This window comes from Sus scrofa, chromosome 1, assembly GCF_054392235.1.
Source record: "Sus scrofa isolate SSC_HxYL_T2T_F1_AM1 chromosome 1, Sscrofa_HxYL_maternal_Yorkshire_Landrace_v2.0, whole genome shotgun sequence".
NCBI classification, from domain to species: Eukaryota; Metazoa; Chordata; class Mammalia; order Artiodactyla; family Suidae; genus Sus; species Sus scrofa.
The window spans coordinates 145,815,275-145,835,911 of record NC_139383.1 but is presented as its reverse complement, the minus strand read 5'-3'; the positions used below and the strand labels follow the sequence as shown (position 1 = coordinate 145,835,911).

At 42.0% G+C, this 20,637-nt stretch overlaps 2 protein-coding genes across 14 annotated transcripts in view; both read right to left on the bottom strand.

Annotated features, from left to right (window-relative positions):
• The window catches only part of SCG5 (secretogranin V), a 67,584-nt gene extending 53,817 nt beyond the window's left edge, over nt 1–13,767 (bottom strand). Inside the window, exons 1-2 of one of the 2 annotated variants that reach the window (XM_021082727.2) lie at nt 13,707–13,767; nt 11,742–11,974 (exon numbers count right to left, since the gene is read on the bottom strand). In XM_021082727.2, coding sequence (XP_020938386.1) covers nt 11,742–11,967 — 226 coding nt within the window. In that variant the 5' untranslated portion in view covers nt 11,968–11,974; nt 13,707–13,767. The remainder of the gene's footprint in view (nt 1–11,741; nt 11,975–13,706) is intronic. The other variant, NM_001105287.1, reaches the window with a different exon arrangement.
• A 3,648-nt stretch (nt 13,768–17,415) lies between these two features.
• The window catches only part of ARHGAP11A (Rho GTPase activating protein 11A), a 144,212-nt gene continuing 140,990 nt past the window's right edge, over nt 17,416–20,637 (bottom strand). For all 12 annotated transcript variants that reach the window (XM_084975318.1, XM_084975348.1, XM_084975338.1 and 9 more), the window contains 2 exons: nt 20,327–20,465; nt 17,416–19,931 (listed from right to left, as the gene is read on the bottom strand). In XM_084975318.1, coding sequence (XP_084831444.1) covers nt 18,352–19,931; nt 20,327–20,465 — 1,719 coding nt within the window. In that variant the 3' untranslated portion in view covers nt 17,416–18,351. The remainder of the gene's footprint in view (nt 19,932–20,326; nt 20,466–20,637) is intronic.

Sequence of the window (20,637 nt, the reverse complement as noted above, 5' to 3'; positions counted from 1 at the left end):
GCGGCATATGGAGGTTCCCAGGCTAGGGGTTTAATCGGAGCTGTAGCCAACGGCCTACGCCAGAGGCACAGCAGCGTGGGATCCGAACTGCGTCTGCAACCTACACCACAGCTCACGGCAACGCCAGACCTTAACCCACTGAGTCAGGCCAGGGATCGAACACAAAACATCATGGTTCCTAGTCAGATTCATTAACCACTGCGCCACCACAGGAACTCCTGGACTCAGTTTTTTATCTCCTAGTTTTGCTAAGTCACATAAAAGCACACACAGCACCTCAACAGACCATTAAGATTATTTTACATTTTTGTTCTTGATTTGTGCTTTGGTAAAACATTTATTACCTTAAGCAAAAAAGAAACAAGACAAAAATGATATTCTCTAGATCTTCTGACCTTGGGTTATATTTTACAAGCTACCTAGGAGTTACATTATGTAAACAGAAAAGGTTTCTAATATAATTGGTAAAGAACTAGTAGTTAAATGATATGCATAAAAAGTGAAAACCACTTGTCTGAATTTTTTTTTCTTTTTACGGCCATACCTGTGGCATATGAAGTTCCCAGGCCAGAGGTCGAATCAGAGCTGCAGCTATGGTCAACACCACAGCCATGGCAACACTGGATCTGAGCCACATCTGTGACCTTGATCTGAAGCTTGTGGATCCTTAACCCACTGAGCAAAGCCAGGGATCAAACCCGCATCCTCCCAGAGAAAATATCAGGCCCTTAACCTGCTGAGCCACAAGAGAACTCCATGAAATTTTAAAATATCAAAAAGCATATAGGTGGAGTTCCGGTCATGGCTCAGTGGTTAACGAATCTGACTAGAAACCATGAGGTTGCAGGTTCGATTCCTGGCCTTGCTCAGTGGGTTAAGGATCCGGCGTTGCCTTGAGCTGTGGTGTAGGTCACAGATGTGGCTCAGATCTGGCGCTGCTATGGTTCTGGCATAGGCTGGCAGCTACAGATCCGATTAGACCCCTAGCCTGGGAATCTCCATATGTCTCAGGTGTGACCCTGGAAAAGACAAAAAATATATATACATACATATATATATATACACACACACACATATATATATGTGATGTAGGTGAGATGTATAAAAAGGAAGGGAGGTTCTGGAAGCTGACTTCATTTCATTTGTATTTCTGAGTGAGTGGCTTGAAATAGTACCGAGTATCTGAAAACACTGAGGCCAAAACCTCCAAACTTCACTGCATCTCTGATATACCTCTGCCTGGTCTCTTTTTTTTTCTGAGCTGAGGAAAGATTTAAACCCAGGGCTCCAGCTGAGCTTTTGGTCTCCCCCCCAGCCCCCACCTCCTCAGTTGAAATGAACCCTTCAGTCATCTGCTCTTCATCCCACATCTTTAACTCTCTCCCCATTGGTTCTTGCCAATTAGTACTTAAACAAGCTCAAATCTCTAAGACAACAACCTAACAAAAACCTTCCTCATCTCTACATCACCAATGGCCCCTGTCCTTTCACAACCATGACTCAGTCTTCTCCCTACAGCCCGATGTGCTGGAACAGATTTTTACAGCATGTTTCCTTTCATGTTTACTGCATTGTGGTTTCTGTCCCCACTACTCCGCAGAACCTGTTCAGCCCAAAGTCCCCAGGAACCTTGGTGTTGCTACACTCAGAGAACACTTTACACCCAACCATCCTTATTTCACATGACCTCCCTGCTTATTCTGACAGTGGGGACCTCTGCCCCTTCTTGAAATACTCTTTTCCTTATTTACACGGCACTTTCCTGGTTCTCCTTAATACCCGATCTTTCTGTTTTCACTACAGAGTCTTCTACCTGGCCCTGTGGACTAAGGTTTCCAGGCCTTCTCTCAGATGCTCTGCTCTTCTTACCTGATACTTACCCAGGAAACCACATCCATTTCTTTTTTTTTTTTTTTTTTTTGTCTTTTTTTGTTGTTGTTGTTGTTGTTGTTGTTGTTGCTATTTCTTGGGCCGCTCCCGCGGCATATGGAGGTTCCCAGGCTAGGGGGTTGAATCGGAGCTGTAGCCACCGGCCTACGCCAGAGCCACAGCAACGCGGGATCCGAGCCGCGTCTGCAACCTACACCACAGCTCACGGCAACGCCAGATCATTAACCCACTGAGCAAGGGCAGGGACCGAACCCGCAACCTCATGGTTCCTAGTCGGATTCGTTAACCACTGAGCCATGACGGGAACTCCCCACATCCATTTCTAGGGCATCAGCCACCACTAATATGGGAACGACTCCCAAATCCCTTCCCTCACCCAGACATCACTCCTGGGTCAAAGACATCCAAGTGCCTTCTGGACACCGGCACCTGGACGCCCCAGGACACCTTAAACCCAACAGTAAAATAAGTCATCATTCTCATTCCCATCCACCGGTAACAACACCCCCCTCCCCTTACTGCTTTTCCACTTCTTATCACTATCTGTGCAATTTTTTTTTTTAAGAAGAAATAAACTGGAAATCATCCAGGGAAATTTTAAAGATTAGGGTTCAGGGTGGGCTCAGCAGAAACCCCAAAGGACATGGGCCAAATTGGAGGCCCTTATCCAGTCAAAGGCAACCCTCAAACCCATGGTTCTCACTGGCTCTCCCAGGATGAGGATAACACAGGAACCGATTTTAATTACAATACCTGGGTCAAGAATCAGCCCCACTGCTTCCTCCAAATCAGAGAGAGGCTAGACTGAAACTTAGGGAGGCCCAGGTGAGGGTGTTCAATGCTTAAGGCTCTGCCCTCCAACCTTCAATAGGGAAGCAACTGTTGCCACCATGTGGCGAAGTGGAGGCACTGCAGCTCCTTTAGGAGGCCAAGGGCCAGCCAAGTAGCGTTTCCTTAGGATCTGCCCCTTTAAATTGACCTTATCTTACAGATTCTCCACCTGGTATTTATTAAGAAAAAAAATCTTGGTTCTCTTTAAAATTAAAAATCTGAAGTCAGTTCTCTTTAAAAATCTGAAGTCCAAAATTCAGTGTCATAACAAAAAAAAATTTCAGTATCATAAAAAAAGAATTTTGGTATTTTTATGTCTGGCAACATTGGTATAAATTTATCAGGGATCCATAAAGTGCCAGTATTTATAAATTTCTCAGTAGTTCTATATCTTGTGGCATCACAAGGCTAGTACCAGGTGGCCTAGAGTGGTAGGGAAAATACACCCATGAACCTGAGGAGACCCTCTTTTACCTGAGGCTGTTATTCTGAAGACAGAAGCACATTTTCTGGTTGGAGTCATCGAGAGCTAACATTAGTGTCAGCTGGCAGAGCCACTTCTGACTCCCAAGGGTCTCTGTCCCACAGTTAATGGCTCTCTGAATCCATCCCTTGGACAGCAGGTGGCTTTCCTTGTTTCAGGTGGCAACAGTAGCCATTTAGCTATGTCATGGGGACAGATGAGCCACCTGAGCTTGGGGGAAAGTGGGCACTGCTAAGACACAAGGTGCACTGAAGCACAGGTGACCTGTATTGCCAATTGGATGAGTCATCAAAGACAACATCCAGAAAAGCCACTGAAAGAGGAAAACACAAAGTGAGAGAATGCAGTGACTAACAGCAGCCCCTCTCTGCATGTGAGAGAGTGGACTGAAACCCCACATCATGTGTGAGAAAACCAAGTTTCAGAAAAGTTGCCAAGATCACGTGCAGCTAGTCAACAGCACGGTGAAGGCTCAAGCCCGGTCTTCCCTGCCATCTATGCAAGGAAGTTTTCTTCCCTATAAAACAAGTTGGTGCCCATTTGCTTTTCCTTTGTGTTTTCGATTTGATTTGGGTTAAGAATGTACACCTTTGAAAGATGCTCCTTACCAAGTCATGTTTAAAGGGTCTAGAGAGAAGAGAAAAATAACCTCCCCCATCCTCTTTGGATGTTTTGAGCAAATGCTTCCTCCCCACTGACCATTTAGAGCAGGTCAGCCAGGAGGCTGGCTTAACAACCTGCAACCCACCCCCCTTTTCCTTCCTGCTTTTGCTTTTTTAGGGCCGCACCCCCAGCATATGGTGGTTCCCAGGGTAGAGGTCAAATCAGAGCTATAGCTGTTGGCCTACACCACAGCCACAGCAATTCGGGATCGGAGATATGTCTTCGACCTACAACCACAGCTCACGGCAAGGACAGATCCTTAACCCACTGAGCAAAGCCAGGGATCGAACCTGTGTCCTCATGGATCCTAGTCAGATTCATTTCCGCTTCGCCATGGCTGCAACTCCTTGACAATCTGTAGCCTCTTAACCAGAAGGCTGGGTACCAAGTTTCCAGAATCCTCTAATATTTATAGGCTTGACATCTATTTGGCCCCCTGCTGGTTTCATTCCATAACTGCAAGAAGTCCTTCTCCTTTCTCAATAGATTGCAGGACAAAAGGCACAAACCTTGCACTCTGGTGATCAGTCATATTCAAACACTTAACTTTTGTTCAGCACATTATCTCCTAGTTCTTGGTGAAAACCTCCAAGTAGAATTTTTTTTTTTTTTTTTTTTTTTTTTTTTTTTTTTTTTTTGCCTTGAGCTGAAAGGAAAAAAGTCTCAGAAGATCTGGATATCAAATGGTACTTATAGGAGCTCCCGTCGTGGCTCAGTGGTTAACGAATCTGACTAAGAACCATGAGGTTGCGGGTTCGATCCCTGGCCTGGTCAGTGGGTTAAGGATCTGGTGTTGCCGTGAGCTGTGGTGTAGGTCGCAGATGCAGCTCAGATCCCAAGTTGCTGTGGCTGTGGTGTAGGCTAGCAGCTACAGCTCCGATTTGATCCCTAGCTTGGGAACCTCCATATGCCGCAGGAGCGGCCCTAGAAAAGGCAAAAAGACAAAAAATAAATTAAAAAAATGAACAAATAGTATTTATATACTTATTGTCACCAGATATATTTAGTTTTCAAATATTTATTCAAATACACATCCATTCTTCAAATATTTACCAAGTGTCTACTATGTGTTTGGGTACAAAGCAGCAAATAAAACAAATAAAGCTTTGTGGAGCTGACATTCCAGTGGGTAGATAGACAATAAGCAAGGAAACAAACATTCATTAAAAATTTTGTTGTTGTTGTTGCACCCATGGCATGGATAAGTTCCCAGGCCAGGGATCAAACCTGTGCCATAAGCAGTGACAATGCTGGATCTTTAACTGCAAGGCCACTAGGGAAAGCCTCCTTATAAATTTTTTAAATGCTATGGAGTTTACAAAAACAAAAGGAGAAGCCGGAGTTCCCATTGTAGCTCAGCGGTAATGAACCCGACTAGTATCCATGAGGACACTGGTTTGATCCTTGGCCCTGCTCAGTGGGTTAAAGATCTGGCGTTGCTGTGAACTGTGGTATAGGTCACAGACACGGCTTGGACCTGGCAATTGCTGTGACTGTGGCACAGGCTAGCTGCTGCGGCTCCACTTTGACCCCTAGCCTGGGAATGTGCCATGGGTGCGGCCCTAAAGAAGGGGGGAGGGGTACTGTGGCAGAGAATGTGGGGCTATTCAGATAGATGAGCCAGGGCAGGCCTCTCTGTGAAGATGACCTCGAAGCAAGCCCTGTAGAGGAAGACAGGGCTATGCAGAGTGGGAACAGCAAGTGGTGTGAGAGCGAAGGGAAGACACTGGTGCAGCCGAGGGACTGCAAGGAGGCTGGGAAGGATGGAGGCAGACAGCAGGGAAATTGGCAAGGAAGCTGGCCTTGACAAGCACAGTCTAAGAGGCATGTCCAGGGAGCTCCCTGGTGGTCTAGTGGTTAGGATTCGGCACTTTCACTAATCCTAGGTTCAGGATTCGGTTCAATCCATGGTCTGGGAACTGAGATCCCAAGTCAATTTGGTGCTGCATGCTGCAACCAAAAAAAATAAATAAATAAAAGGCATCTCAAAATTAACATGTGCACAACTGAACTTGAGATCTTCCTCTGAAAAGCCTCTGTTTGCATTTCTCTTAGGAGAAGTCTCCTAACGCATCTCCCCAACTGCAGTCCTCCCTCCCTCCAGAATATTTTCAGCTGGGAGTTCCCACCGTGGCTCAGTGGTAACGAAGCCAACCAGTATCCCTGGGGACTCAGTTTAATCCCTGGCCTCACTCAGTGGGTTAAGGATCCAGCATTGCCATGAGCCATGGTATAGTTCATAGATGCAGCTTGGATCCTGAGTTGCTGTGGGTGTGGTGTAGGCCAGCAACTGCAGCTCCAATTTGACCTGTAGCCTGGGAACTTTCATATGCCACAGGCACAGCCCTAAAAAAAGCAAAAAAAAAAAAAAAAAAAAAGATGATCACATCACTGCCCAAGGTTTCCAGTGGTTTCAGATACATACTCAGAGAAAAGCTAAAGTCACTGTAGGACTGCAAGACCCTGGGCTGAGATCTGGCCCCACACACCACCTCCCATCGCCCTCCCACCCCACCCTTCCCCGAGTCTCATCTCCTCCTGCCCTTGGCTGTAGCCACACTAGCCTCCAGGCCTTTATGGCTTCTGCAGTTGCAGCCTTTCTGAGAGGTCCTCAGAGATCAAACGGCTCACTCTCTCAGCTCTCAAAGCTGTGCTTACCATCACAGTGATGTAATGTTTTGTTTTTGTTTCCTTCACCCCCCCTTCTGAGTCTGCACCTGCACATGTTCCTGGGCCAAGGATTAAACCCATGCCATGGCAGTGACCTGGGCCACAGCAGTGACAATGCCAAGTCCTTAACTGCTAGGCCACCAGGGAACCCACCCTTTTTCTGCTTTATATTTTTATAGCACTTATGACATATTTACTTGTTTATATAATGACTACACCTCCCCTGCCCTGACAATCTTTCAGGTTCATGTTCATTTCCTCAGTACCTAAAACAGTGCCTGGCACTCAAAAAATACTTGTTGACTTGACAAATGAGTGGTAGGAATAGCTGATTACGGGAGGTGAGGAAGTTTATCAGCATGTGTGAAAAGGTTACCGCGAAAGTAATGAGAAGAGATATGGGATCAAAGGAGAGAATTTTTTTAAATGGTCTCTAGGGGAGTTCCTGTCGTAGCTCAGTGGTTAACGAATCCGACTAAGAACAATGAGGTTTTGGGTTCGATCCCTGCCCTTGCTCAGTGGGTTAAGGATCCAGCATTGCCATGAGCTGTGGTGTAGGTCACAGACGTGGCTTGGATCCTGCGTTGCTGTGGCTCTGGTGTAGGCCGGTGGCTACAGCTCTGATTTGACCCGGAGCCTGGGAACCTCCATATGCCGCAGGAGCGGCCCTAGAAATGGCAAAAAGACAAAAAAATAAAAAATAAAATAAAATAAAATGGGCTCTATAACTTCAAGGACCTCACAGTGATTTATACTACATCCTATATTAAAAGGTTAGTTTCCAATCCTATCAACTTCAATAACGAGATTAGTCTAAGAATTACACAATTAATCAGAGTAGGCGCAATAAGAGAAAATTATCTTTTATGTGTCAGGTATTAGACAATGAACAGCCCTGAATGCAAGTAACTTAAAAGTCCAGTAAGTCACCTAAAATGATGATGAGGATTCATTTAGAAATGATCTCGTGGCAGTGTAGTCAGGTCGGCTAAAACTTTACTCTTGTTCCTCTGAACTGGAATGTTACCTGCTTGCTGGTGAGTAAATTTAAATCCTATCTCCCATATCTGGAGAAAACCATAATTTGAAAAGATACATGCACCCTGATGTTCACTGCAGCACTATTTACAATAGCCAGGGCATGGAAACAACCGAAATGTTCACTAACAGAGGAATGGAAAAAGAAGATGTAGTACATATATACAATGGAATATTACTCAGCCATAAAAAGAATGAAATAATGCCATTTGCAGTAACATGGATGAACCTAAGGATTATCATACTAAGTGAAGTAAGTCAGACAGTGGAAAGATAAATATTACATGATATTACTTATATGAGGTATCTTAAAAAAATACAAATGATCTTATCTGCAGAACAGAAACAGACTCACAGACTTTGAAAACAAACTTATGGTTACCAAAAGGGACAGGTGGGGGAAGGGATGGACTGGGGGTTTGGTATTAGCATATGCACACTGAGGTATATGGAATGACTGGCCAGTGGGGACCTGCTGTATAGCCAATATTCTGTGATAACCTATATGGGAAAAGAATCTGAAAAAGAATGGATATGTGGATGTATATAACTGAATCACTTTGTCATAAGGCAGAAATTATCACAATAACATAAATCAACTATATTTCAGTAAGATTTTAAGAAATGAAAATAAATAAGTAAATAAATCCTATTCCCCCCCCCAGCTAAACAGAAGCTTAATGAAGTTAAGTAATTTGCTCAAGGTTACATTACTAATAAATGATGGAGCTGACATTTAAATCCAGGTATCTTTGGGAAGAGTTGATATTACATGTGTGTTAAAATTCATGCCAGAATACACATGATGCCTATTATGTGTATTCTTTTTTTTTTTTTTTTTGGTCTTTTTAGGGCCACACCCAAAGCCTATGGAAAGTTCCCAGACTAGGTTGAATCAGAGCTACAGCTGTCAGCCTACACCACAGCCACAGCAACGTGGGATCCCAGCAGTGCCTGCGACCTACATCACAGCTCACGGCAACACAAGATTCTTAACCCACTGAGCGAGGCCAGGGATTGAACCCGCATCCTCATGGATCCTAGTCATGTTGGTTACCACTGAGCAACAATGGGAACTCTTATTATGTGTATTCTTTCTATAAAAATTAGAAAAACGTTTCTCACTTTGTCCTTCATAATAAAATCCTCAAAACAACAGCAGTGAAGGGATATAGAAGATATTACTTGCATCCGTCAGACAACTGGGCATGAGCATGACCGAATTTCTGAGCAGAGACAATGCAAATAAATGGATGATTTGAAGCAATCCTACATTCACATGAACAAGAAGCAGACCACCCCATACATTAAATACCAAAGTCCAGGACTGGGGAAAAAAACCTGGGCTTCTTGTTTCCTTTTCCCCTCATGTCTTTGGACTAGTTTCTTTGTTGGCTTGCACTCAAGCTGTCATAGGCAGAATTTTAAGATGACTCCCAAGATCCTCACTTATTTGTGTACTAGAATCCTCTGCCTTTGAGCACGGGGAGGCCCTGTGCCTACAGTGGGCTACCACTCCCTTGATAAATGACACAAGGCAGTGGGGTGGTCGCTCCCATAATTATACTATATTTCGGTTAGCAGACTGAAAGGATCTTCTCCCTCTCTCTTTGAGGAAATAAAGTGCCATGTTGCAAAAGGGCCAGTGGCTTACAACCAACCTGAAGGTGGCCTCCAAGAGCTGAAAGGGACCCCGCTCAAAGTCAGTAAGAAAAAGGGGACCTTGGTGCCCCAAGAGCAAAAAAGCTGAATTCTGCAACAACGTTAATGACATTGGAAGAAAACCCCAAGCTCCAGCCAACACTGCCTCTCTTGTCAATACTGTGATGTCAGCCTGAGGAGACTGAGCAAAGGGCCCAGGTAATCCTTGTCCAACTCCAGACCAAAGGAAACTGTGAGACAGTAAGTGGGTATTGTGTTAAGCTATGAAATATATGGACATTTTGACACAGTAACAGAATATTAAAACAAAAGCCAATGTCCATCCCTTCTAGACACTGTTAGAGGAGACCAAACATGATGTCACATTAGCCCAAGGGTAATAATGAAAACAGTTTTAAATTCAGAATTGTTCTAAATCATGCCTGTTATGCCTGTTCAGACCTCTATGCCTTTTCACTTGCCATTCCTTCGTCTTCTTCTTTTTTTTTTTTTTTCCTTTTTGGGCTGCACCCCAACATATGGTTCCCATGCTAGGGGTCAAATTGGAGCTGTAGCTGCCAGCCTACACCACAGCCACAGCAATGCAGGATCCAAGCCACGTCTGCAACCTACACCACAGCTCACAGCAATGCCGGATCCCCAACCCACTGAGCGAGGCCAGGGAGCGAACCTGAGTTCTCAGGGATGCCAGTCAGTTAATTAAACACTGAGCCACAACAGGAACTCCAAAATGTTGCTTCTTCAAAGAAGTATTTCCTTACCCCCACCACTCCTGAGCAGAATAAATTCCTCTTTTCTTCTCTTCCATGGCAGCAGCTTGCCTATGATCTATCAAAACACTGACCATGAGGCACTGTAATAACCTCTCACCCCTTGCACCCCAGAGTGAGATTCTTTTGGGGCAGAAGCACCCCAGTATCCTATACAGGAGCTGGCATAGAGCCGATGCTGAAGAGCTGGCCACTGAGTGAAGAAAATGTGGCTCTGGATGCCCAGAGAATTTCTGGGGTTTTTTTCCACACAGATAATCAGGCCTCCAGTATTAATGGGAACCTCGGAAAGCCATCACCATGGCAACAACTGGATGACTAAACAAACACTGTTAAAAGGGCAGATATTTACTGTCTCGAAAGAGCTGGTCTGAAATGGGCAGGTGAACTTGAAGCCCTAGGTGGTAGCAGGTGCTGGAAAGGATATAAATTCTTCCCAGAAGGGATGGTGTGTAGCTCTGTCTGATTTGTTTTGCTTCAAGACCTGTGCTAGGTTTGCAGGCTTCTGATTCAAATCATCTGTGTTAATCCATTCCTGAAATCAAATGTCAGCCTAAACAGACAACAATCCCACAGAGTTAGTGTTACTTGATGTCTTAACACTTTAGGTAACAAGACAGAAGTGAGAATCATACATCCATAATATTCATGGCATTCCCAGGACTCAAAGGCAGAGAGCTGTTTAGGAAATTATGGGCTCAGGCAAAATTATGCAAAATCAAATAGCATTTGCTGGGTGTGTGTTTTGACAAGGCTCAGAGAAATAATTCAACTTTTTCCTTAGGACCCACTCCTGTGAGCAAACACTTGAGGTACTCGCTTGTGTTTAAACTAATCATGCTACTGCTTTAGGGCTCCACCTCGGTGGAAAAGGTGTGTTCAGAATCAGAGCGATACAAAGCAAGGCATGGAAATAAGGCATCTGCTCTTAAAAGCTGCTCATTACCACTTCATAAGAACTAGACTCAGATTCTCTCTATAAATAAACCACTAAACAAAAGAGTACTACTTTCTAATAAAAGTATTACAACCACATTGCCAGAAACTTAGAAAACTTCAGGGGGAAAGTGGTCTTACTATCCTAAAACAATTACATTAATATTTATTACATTTTTAAATAATATTTTTAAAACTTTTTAACATAAACTTTTTTTTGGCTATGCTCTTGGCATGCAGAAGTTCCAGGGCCAGGGACTGAACCCACACCACAGCAGCAACCAGAACCACAGCAGTGACAATGCTGGATCCTTAACCCACTGCTCCACCTGGGAACTCCAACATCAATTCAACGTCAGTACCTCTTCTGGCTCCTTTTGGGTTTATCTGATGTCGTCCCTATGAATCAAATCAGATCCTTTAAGATCTTTGTATTTCGAGGATCTTTTACAAATACAGATCACTTGGGTAGCCAGCTAAGGGCACAACTTGCCAGAGATCAGTTTAGGAAAAGACGTGGGGTCTGGGTTCTAGTCTTTTTTAGTGATAACACTAGATGCTCCTTCATTCACTTCATAAGTGTCAATATACCAGACTTTGTGCTAGATGCTGGGCTATAGCTGTGAATTAGACAAGGCTCCTGCTCTCACAGGACTTATATTCTCACGTGGATGGCTGTATGTATATACTGCGCAGTAAAGAAGAAAAGGGAAAACAGAGGGAGAAAGTAGAGATTCTGTACTAGCTATTATTTCACTGCTAATGGAAACTGCAAACTGGCAGAATACAGTAAATACCTTCGATGCTCTGTGGGCCCACAAGATTCATGGCCTGGTGAGCTGGATACTCTACCCGTGGCCTGGCAATGCCCAGCTGCTCCATCACGCCATGGAGCAGCCTCTGGATATCTGTTTCTGAGACCCGGTCAGGGGTCCTCGGGCTATAAGCCAATGCTGGAGTCCATCCAAATGTCAGCCACAACACTAGGCCAGACAGCATGGTAGAAACCATCCTGGAGACCATTTTTAACCTGCAGGGAAGAAAAAAAAAAAAAAAAAAAAGACCAAACATATATCAATTGGCCACAATTGGCAACTGTGATGATGCAATCACACAGTCATTCCAGGAAGTGATTCAAGGACCACCCAGAATGGGACTGCAGTGAAAAATCCTTAAGAGTTTGCTTAGGCCTTTTAGGTGCCCACTTTAGCCAGGACATCTGCTGTGAGAAGGTATTAAAGAAACAGAACAGAACAGTCAGCCACAGGGAACTCTATCTAGTCACTTGTGATGGAATATGACGGAGGACAATGTGAGAAAAATAATGTATGTATGTGTATAAATATATATATACACACACATGCATATATATATATATATATATGACTGAGTCACTGCTGTGCAGCAGATATTGACAGAACATTGTAAATCAACTAGCATAGAAAAAAATAAAAGTCTTTAACAAAAAGGAAAAAAGAACAGTCCAAGATGGCCAGTTCCCTCTGTTGTCTCATTCTCAGGAAGACTAGACTGGAAAGGCAGTTCTCATTCATTTCTTACTGTCCTTGTAGCTCCCTGGAAGTTCTGCATTTCCCCTTCCCTGCCACTCGCTCCCTCTCTTACTAAAGCAAACAACAACAAACATTTGCTTTAATTTTGAGAAAGAGGCAGGGAAAGTGACATCTTGACTTTTCTCGTCTCGAGGAAGAAAAGATTCACGGGAAGCAGTTGGAAGACCAAATGGTAAGGAAGCACAGAAAGCTTAGGAGTGGTGGAGGGGAACATCTGAGCCAACAGCTAACACTTTTGAGATCCTGAGGGGGGCTGAGAATACACATAGCTCAGGCCTCTGGTGCGGGAGATAAGGGATGCTGGCCGGAGGAGCTTGGGCAAATGCCTCAGCTCTCTGCAAAAAGGGAGGAGAAAGCGTCTGTCTTAGAGGGTTACTGTGAAGGTACATGTGGGAGCACATGTAACAGCGCAATGCCAGGCACAAAGCCCCCTCAACTGCTATTGTCATGTTAGCAATATTGCCTTGCTGTTCTGGAGGTTAGAATTTGGGGGACTGAAGGTGGTGAGAAAGAATGGGTGAAGGAGAGAGAAAAACTAGTCAGGGTAGTCAACCTGCCCTGCATGTTGGCTTCTATGGAGGCAGAAGTCTGCTGGAAACTGAGGACAAATATTCACTCAGCTTCCCTCTGCAGCTGCTGAGCCTGAGGGTGGACACTTCAGGCAGGGTGGGCAGGGGGGCAGGCAGACTCTCTTTTGACCATTCTTCTATGAGAGAAGGGAGAGGTGGTGGTGGCATGCATTTCTTCCCCGAAATGGCAATATTGATAACCCCAATTTCAATTTCTGCAGAGGAAAAGTCTTATTTAAAAGCCACTACTAGATAGAAAACCTTGTCCCCCAAAGAGCTGAGAGCAAAGCCTGCAATTCTGACAAAAAGGCCGGAGGCAGACACCAGCTTCTCCAGCCATCTTCATCTTCCCCTCCTCCACCCTTAATGCAGGATATCTTTGTTTCATTAACACCCCCCAGCCAACATCTTTCTGATCTGCTGAGCTAGCCAATCTTCTTCCTCTTTCTCTCTTATCTACAGCCGAACCTCCAATTCCCTCACCCATCCTTTGTCTGCCCCCAGCCTTCAGCTCCAGGATTCCATCAGGACGCCCTCCCCCACTCCGGATCGCGGAGAAAAACCCATTTCTTGGGGGCGGAGAGGCGGCAGGAGGTCAAGCCGACCTCAGCGCAGGACTTACCGAGTGGCAGCTGGAGGAACCCACAACGGTCTGTGCCTCAGTAGGGGTCGGGCGGGAAGTCGGGTAATCTGGGTAGCTCCTGCGTCACCTCTTTTCTCATCTTAGCCCCGCCCCAGCCCCTCCTCCAGCAGGTGGAGGCCGCCTGGCCAGCACTGCTCAGAAAGCAACCGAGATGCTTGTTCCATCCACCCACGGGTTCTAAGTACACCTCCTGGAGACCCTCTCCCGCTACCGACCCCTACGGAAATTAACATTTTCTCTAGCAGGTATCTAAACAGTGTGCCCAGATCGCCTGGCCACTTCTGCCCTTTGCCCTCAATAGAGTACTTAATTGTGTCGTCTTCCAGCCTTTTTATGTTGTTTTAAAGTCTTTTAGCTTGAAAAGAGGCCATGTGGCAATGACAGGGGAGACAAGAATTAAAGGCCCTGAGAATTTACTGGGAGTGCTTTCTAAAGACTTTTCATTGAGCAGAAAAACTAGGGGGACATTTAATACAAGATGCTAGAAATTCCTGTTAAATGATAAATCAAAACCATGTGAAAACCTCTAAGAATATTAATTTTGAGTGTTATTTTCCAACTTCCACTCCAACTATCAAGGAGAATTTCTTTGGCCTCAAGAGAAGCCATACTCCCTGCACATGGCAGAAATATATCCAGGTAGATCCAGAATGCTCCTTGTTAAAATACTGGAAAATTTTGAACACTTGAGTTTTGTTCAAACACAGGAATCGAAGTGTAAAACCATACCGTGAACATAGTATCTCTTTCAAGACTGGGGATGAGTAAAGTACCTGGAGGTCCAAGAATAAGTATCTTGAATCCTGAACTCTGTACCTGGCTCTAGTCCCCAAATCCATTATCATCTACAGTTATTTTATGCAGTGAAGAGGCACCTGCAGAATTCATTTATGAGACACTGTGGTCTTTTGGTTTGAAGCCAGCCTCCTTCCTACCACCTTTTCTTCCATGGGTGCTCTTCCATTTCCAGCTTTTGTTTCAGTGCATGCTAAGTCAGTAGGACAAGTACTGTCTATTGCTTCTAGGCTCAAAGACCATGCTGGGGTTTAATATATTTTTTATTCACACATCCTGAGTTTTTTTTTTTTTCAATTCTGAATTTTACCTTATGTTACTTGTTTCTTCATTCTGTGCTTGGAAAAATGGAGAATCCATTACAATTTATTGCCTTTGTGTGGAATGGAAAGTTGACAGAAATACACTAAAATGTTTATGCTTCATGTGACATCTGGGCCTGGGCCTGGTGATTTTCAAAATCCTATATTAAATTTTTAGTGATTGTAGAATGTTGCCATGGAGTTCCCGTCATGGCTCAGTGGTTATCGAATCCGACTAGAATGTTGCCAAGCAGTCTATTAAGTTCTATATATAATTTGTTGCTCATAATAATCAAATTAATATTAGATCTTTACCTGTAAGAACTAAGTGAAAATAGTCCTTGAAGTTTCTGCACATGTCCAGACACTAACTTTGTTGTTTGTATATCATTTGATCAAGTATCCCCATGAGATTAGTAAAATTATCTCTATTTTGTATATGGAAAAAATGAAAATAAGGATATTGGCGTTCCTGTCATGGTGCAGTAGAAATAAATCTGACTGGGAACCATGTTTCAGGTTTGATCCCTGGCCTTGCTCAGTGGGTTAAGGATCTGACATTGCCGTGAGCTGTGGTGTAGGTCACAGACAAGGCCTGGATCTTGTGTTGCTGTGGCTGTGGTGTAGGTTGGCAACTGCAGCTCCAATTGGACCCCTAGCCTGGGAACCTGCATATGCTGAGGGTGTGGCCCTAAAAAGAAGGAAAAAACAAAAAAAACTACCTAGAGGTTTTCGCCAAGAATAATGTGCTGAGCAAAATAAAGTGTTACTGATCACCAGAGTGCAAGGTTTGTGCCTTTTGTCCGGCAATCTATTGAGAAACGGGAAGGACTTCTTGCAGTTATGGAATGAAATCAGTAGGGGGCCAACTAGACTTCAAGCCTATAAATATTAGAGGATTCTGGAAACCTGGTACCCAGCCTTCTGGTTAAGAGGCTATAGGTTGTCAGGGAGTTGCAGCCATGGCGCAGCAGAAATGAATTTGACTGGGATCCATGAGGACACAGGTTCGATCCCTGGCTTTGCTCAGTGGGTTAAGGATCTGTCCTTGCCGTGAGCTGTGGTGTAGGTCACAGACACGGCTGGGATCCCGAATTGCTGTGGCTGTGACATAGGCCAGAGGCGGTAGCTCTGATTTGACCCCTAGCCTGGGAAACTCCATATGGGACAAGTGCGGCCCTAAAAAGCAAAAAAAAAAAAAAAAAAGAAAAATAAAAAGAAAAATAGGGGTATTAAATCAAGGCTAAAACTAAAATTTCCTGACTCTCCAATTACCGTAACTGCAAGTTTTTCACCTTCATGATCCTTTACCCAAATTACAGCTTTCAGCTAACAAAAAATGGGAATGATGTGTGAAAGTTTTTATAAATATCTTCCATTATTGATTACTGATTAATCCCTCAGAAAAGCCACTAATTCAGGTGATTTGTACAGCTAATTTCATTATGCCTTCTTACTGAATTAGTCTTTCAACATTTCACTCACACCAGTGGACATAAAAGGGTATTAATACACTTTTTATAGTTAAAAAAACTGCTTTGAATTAGACAATAAACATCTCAGGATTTGAATATTTTCTATATCCACTATTAGAAATATACCAAAACCATCTGAAATGCATACCCATTCTATATTAAAAAAACCTATTCTGATGTCAGATAAACATGATGTTTATATCTATTGATTTTTACAGTCTTTATATAAGTAAATAATTGTTAGTTCTGAGAACGGGTCAGTTCCTAGTTAATGAATATAGAAATAGGAAATAGCTTTGAAATAACATATATGTACTTCTATCAAGGAGAGCTTACTAAAACAATCCTCTGAGGACTTTAAATTCCTAACACATCACACACACGCTGCCTGGTTGCTGCGTGGTGTGAAACATGGTTCTCTTTTGCCCTAAACTTTTTTTTTTTATTACTCAAATGAATTTATCACATCTATAGTTGTATACTGATCATAACAATCTGACTTCACAGGATTTCCATCCGACAGCCCAAGCTGCCCTAACCTTTGAATGTGGTATTCTACCAACTGGCCAGCAAAACTATCTTTAGTGGTTGATTCTGCATGCATATTCCTTCCTCTAAAACTTGGAGAATATGGTCTACTGGGTTGTTTTTGTTTTGTTTTGTTTGTTTTTGTCTTTTTAGGGCCGCATCTGCAGCATATGGAGGTTCCCAGGTTAGGGGTCGAATTGGAGCTGTAGTCCCTGGCCTACACCACAGCCACAGCAATGCCATATCCAAGCCACATCTGTGACCTACACCACAGCTCACAGCAACGCTGGATCTTTAATCCACTGAGCAAGGCCAGGGATTGAACCTGCGTCCTCATGGATGCTAGTCTGATTCATTTCCACTTAGCCACAGTTGATAGTATTCTTTCCTTAAAGATTTATTTCTAATAATTTAAAATGTAAATTTATATAGTATTGCTTGACAATACTATCTCTACTGTTGATAGTATTCTTTCCTTAAAGATTTATTTCTAATAATTTAAAATGTAAATTTATATAGATTTGCTTGACAATTTGGGTCAAATTCTAAAAGGTACTTGAAAATCTTACTAGAATCTCAGGCAAGTCATTTTCCAGAATGTTATCTTTAATGTCTCTACTAAATAAATAACATTTACACACAAGACAAAACCATCACAGGCTCCTGAAAGAATCCAAAGTGTTAAAATCTAAAGTATATGTACAGAGGGGTATCAACCACTTCAAATTCTAAAATCAAGCATCTGCAGGTAAGCAATCACCTTGATTAAAATCTTCCAAGCTTAATTACTCCTCCTTAAATAATTTTAAGTTCTTTGTTGAACAAAAGAGATACAAATGTATCTCTTGTGCAAATTAACTTTAACAATACAGTATGGCTTAAAAAGTCATCAGTTACTTCTGCAGCATCATACTATATGGGCATACTTTTCATCATTCTGCATTAGCCATTATTCTTACTTCAAGTGAACACAGCATACACAACTATAGACAATATAAACCTAAGCACTCTGTCCCCAAAAGGAATAAAGGATTAAGATGCTATTGAAGCAAATGCATTTCTAGGGATTTTTATGAAGACAATAAACATCAATGGAATTCGAGAAATTAGATTTGCAGGGCTCATCTCTGTGTTAGAAATTTCTTGGGGAAACCCCGTCTGCCTTAGGAGTAACAGGTAATAGGCACAACTCATTCTATTCTTCCTATCACAAGTTAAAAAATAAAGTTCATGCAATTTTCAAATATTAATTTCTTATAAACCCATTCAACAATTTCTTTAAAAAAGTGTAACCTCTGCTTTAAGAGATCACAAAAAAATTAAAAAGCTCAAATATTGCCATAATTAAGAATAACAAAGTCATCATTTATACAAGCTTAAGAATTCAAGTTGTTTGTGCAATGAAATTAAAATCTATAACATAACAATCATTCTGAGCTACAAACTAATGTGTAGATTACCTTGCAAGTCATATCATCAACTGCTAATTTTATTTACATTAATGACAGGTGTAACATTTACCAATTACAAGTCTACAGGTTTACTTGATGGTAGTAGTTGAGCTTTTCCAATAGGATTTTTTGGGGAACCTTTATACCAGACCCTCTCTTTTTCTGAAGGTTTTCTAAGGATCTTGTTATTATTTATGCCAATGGAAAAGCCCATATCATTATTTACAACAGATTTTGATATATCATGATTCGTCAGATCATCCAAGGGAACCTTAATTTGACCATTAGATATCACTTCCTGTTTACAAACTCTGGTAGATCTAACAGAAGCATTCACAGAGTGTGGGTGTCTCTTCATTTGTGAGAAAGATGTACAAGTTAACTCCATGCTTGATTTTGAAATCATGTCCGTGTTTGTCTGTTTGCATGATGTAGACTTCTGTTCTTTTGGACCTGATTTGGTACGTGGAATAGACGAGTCTTTTGAAGTACTTTCTATATGAGAGGGAAGAGCACTATCACAGCTCACTGACTTAACCAGAGGAGAAGCAGTGTCACCAAGACTTGCTAATTTATGCCTTGGAGGTTGTCCACCATACTCCAACAAAGAATTAATTCTTCTGACAGACTGACGGACAGGTGTACGCTGAAACTTAAGAGGTGACTTAACTTTTGTTTGATTTGGTTCATTTAAAGAAAGCTTGTTAAACCACTGTATATGGTCAGAAACCTTTCCATGCTCTGTCATTTGTAAACGTTCAGAAACCGTTTTAGCACATGTTTCCACCAATGACTGCTGTTTAGCGATTCTCACAGGCCTAGGCTTTGACACGTTTGCGTTGTTACATGTAAGCTGCCCTGAGGAAGAGGTGCTAGCCACATCCTCCCTAGAAGCTGCGCTTTTCAGTAATTCAATCACATTTTCATTCTCCTTCAATTTCGTATTTAGTGTATCCCCTGGGGACTCTTGCTTTATTTGTTCATCGCTGGGCAATTCTTGCTTGCTTACGTCATCTTTTGGTATATGTGAATGAATGCTGCTTTCTAGCTCTATCTTCATCTGAGTTGAGTAACATTTTATAGTGATTTCGCTATCCAATTTCTGCATTTGATGTAGTGATAAGTCTCCTTCTGAAAAACTATTTTCATCTTTATATGTGTGATGTTCATTTGATTCTATCACAGTCAAATTATTAGTTTCAAATAGATTTTTCTCTGGGCTATATTCAATAGAAGATGTTTCATTGAATTTTACTTTCTCCACATTAGTTAATGATGACTGCCCATGATTTATCAATGCATGAAGATTACTACCAGATTCAGAAAATGCTTTCTGAATTTTCATCACAGTCTCTGTTGTCAAGTTATTTTCATCCCCACTAAGAGAGCTTCCAGTTATGCTGTTATTATGCTTATTGTGTACATTAGAAGGGGTGGGCTCATAGGCACTAACAGGTGACTTTTCAAGCATTATATCAGGCTCCAAAGAAGAGTTTTCCACCTCAAGAGTTCCATCTTTTGGAGAAGTTTCATTTCCATCTATTTCTTGAAAACTTGAACCACTAGGTCCTGTCCAAGACATCCGGTAACTTTTCCCACCTGGCCGCTCTGGAGTTAATAAGTTTTCCTCAGACTTACTGATCTTTTTTGAACCTAAAATAAAGCAGTTGTTTTTAATCATTTATATTTAACCCAGTTTTGAAATGTTATTCAAATATATGAAAAATTAAATACTAAGCATTTAATTCTGATGAATTGAAGATTTGTTAAAATAAATAATTTTTATATATAAATGTCGAACATTTTTATATTTACATTTACAAAAATACTCCATTGGTTCATAAAAAAATACACTGCCAATTCAAATATTTTCACTACTCAAACACAAATTTTCAATTTCTAGAACAAATTACTTAATATTTATTTTATCATTAAGAAAGCAACGAAAGGTTATATGTCAATTATATCAATAAAACAGGAAGAAAAGTTTTAAAAAACAACTACACTAGTCTTTTGGGGTGAAACTCCAACAATACCATTAAATGTACCTTTTTTTGTTAATCTTTCATCAATATCTGGGCTAAAAAGCAGACCTGTTTTTACAGATTCAATCCTGTTTTTTAAACTTTGTTGACTTGCAAGTCGTCGACCAACATTTTCAGATCTATCGACACCAGAACATGCATTCTGTACAGAAAAAAAAAGCAAAAGAAAAAGTTTTGGTTAGCCTATAGTTAATTAAACCTAGTCAATTCAAAATATTAAGACAAAGTAAAATTTTGGAGTTATCAAAATCCTCTATCGCTAATTTAAAAAGTATATAGCTAGATGGATAGGTAGATATAATTTCGGAACAATT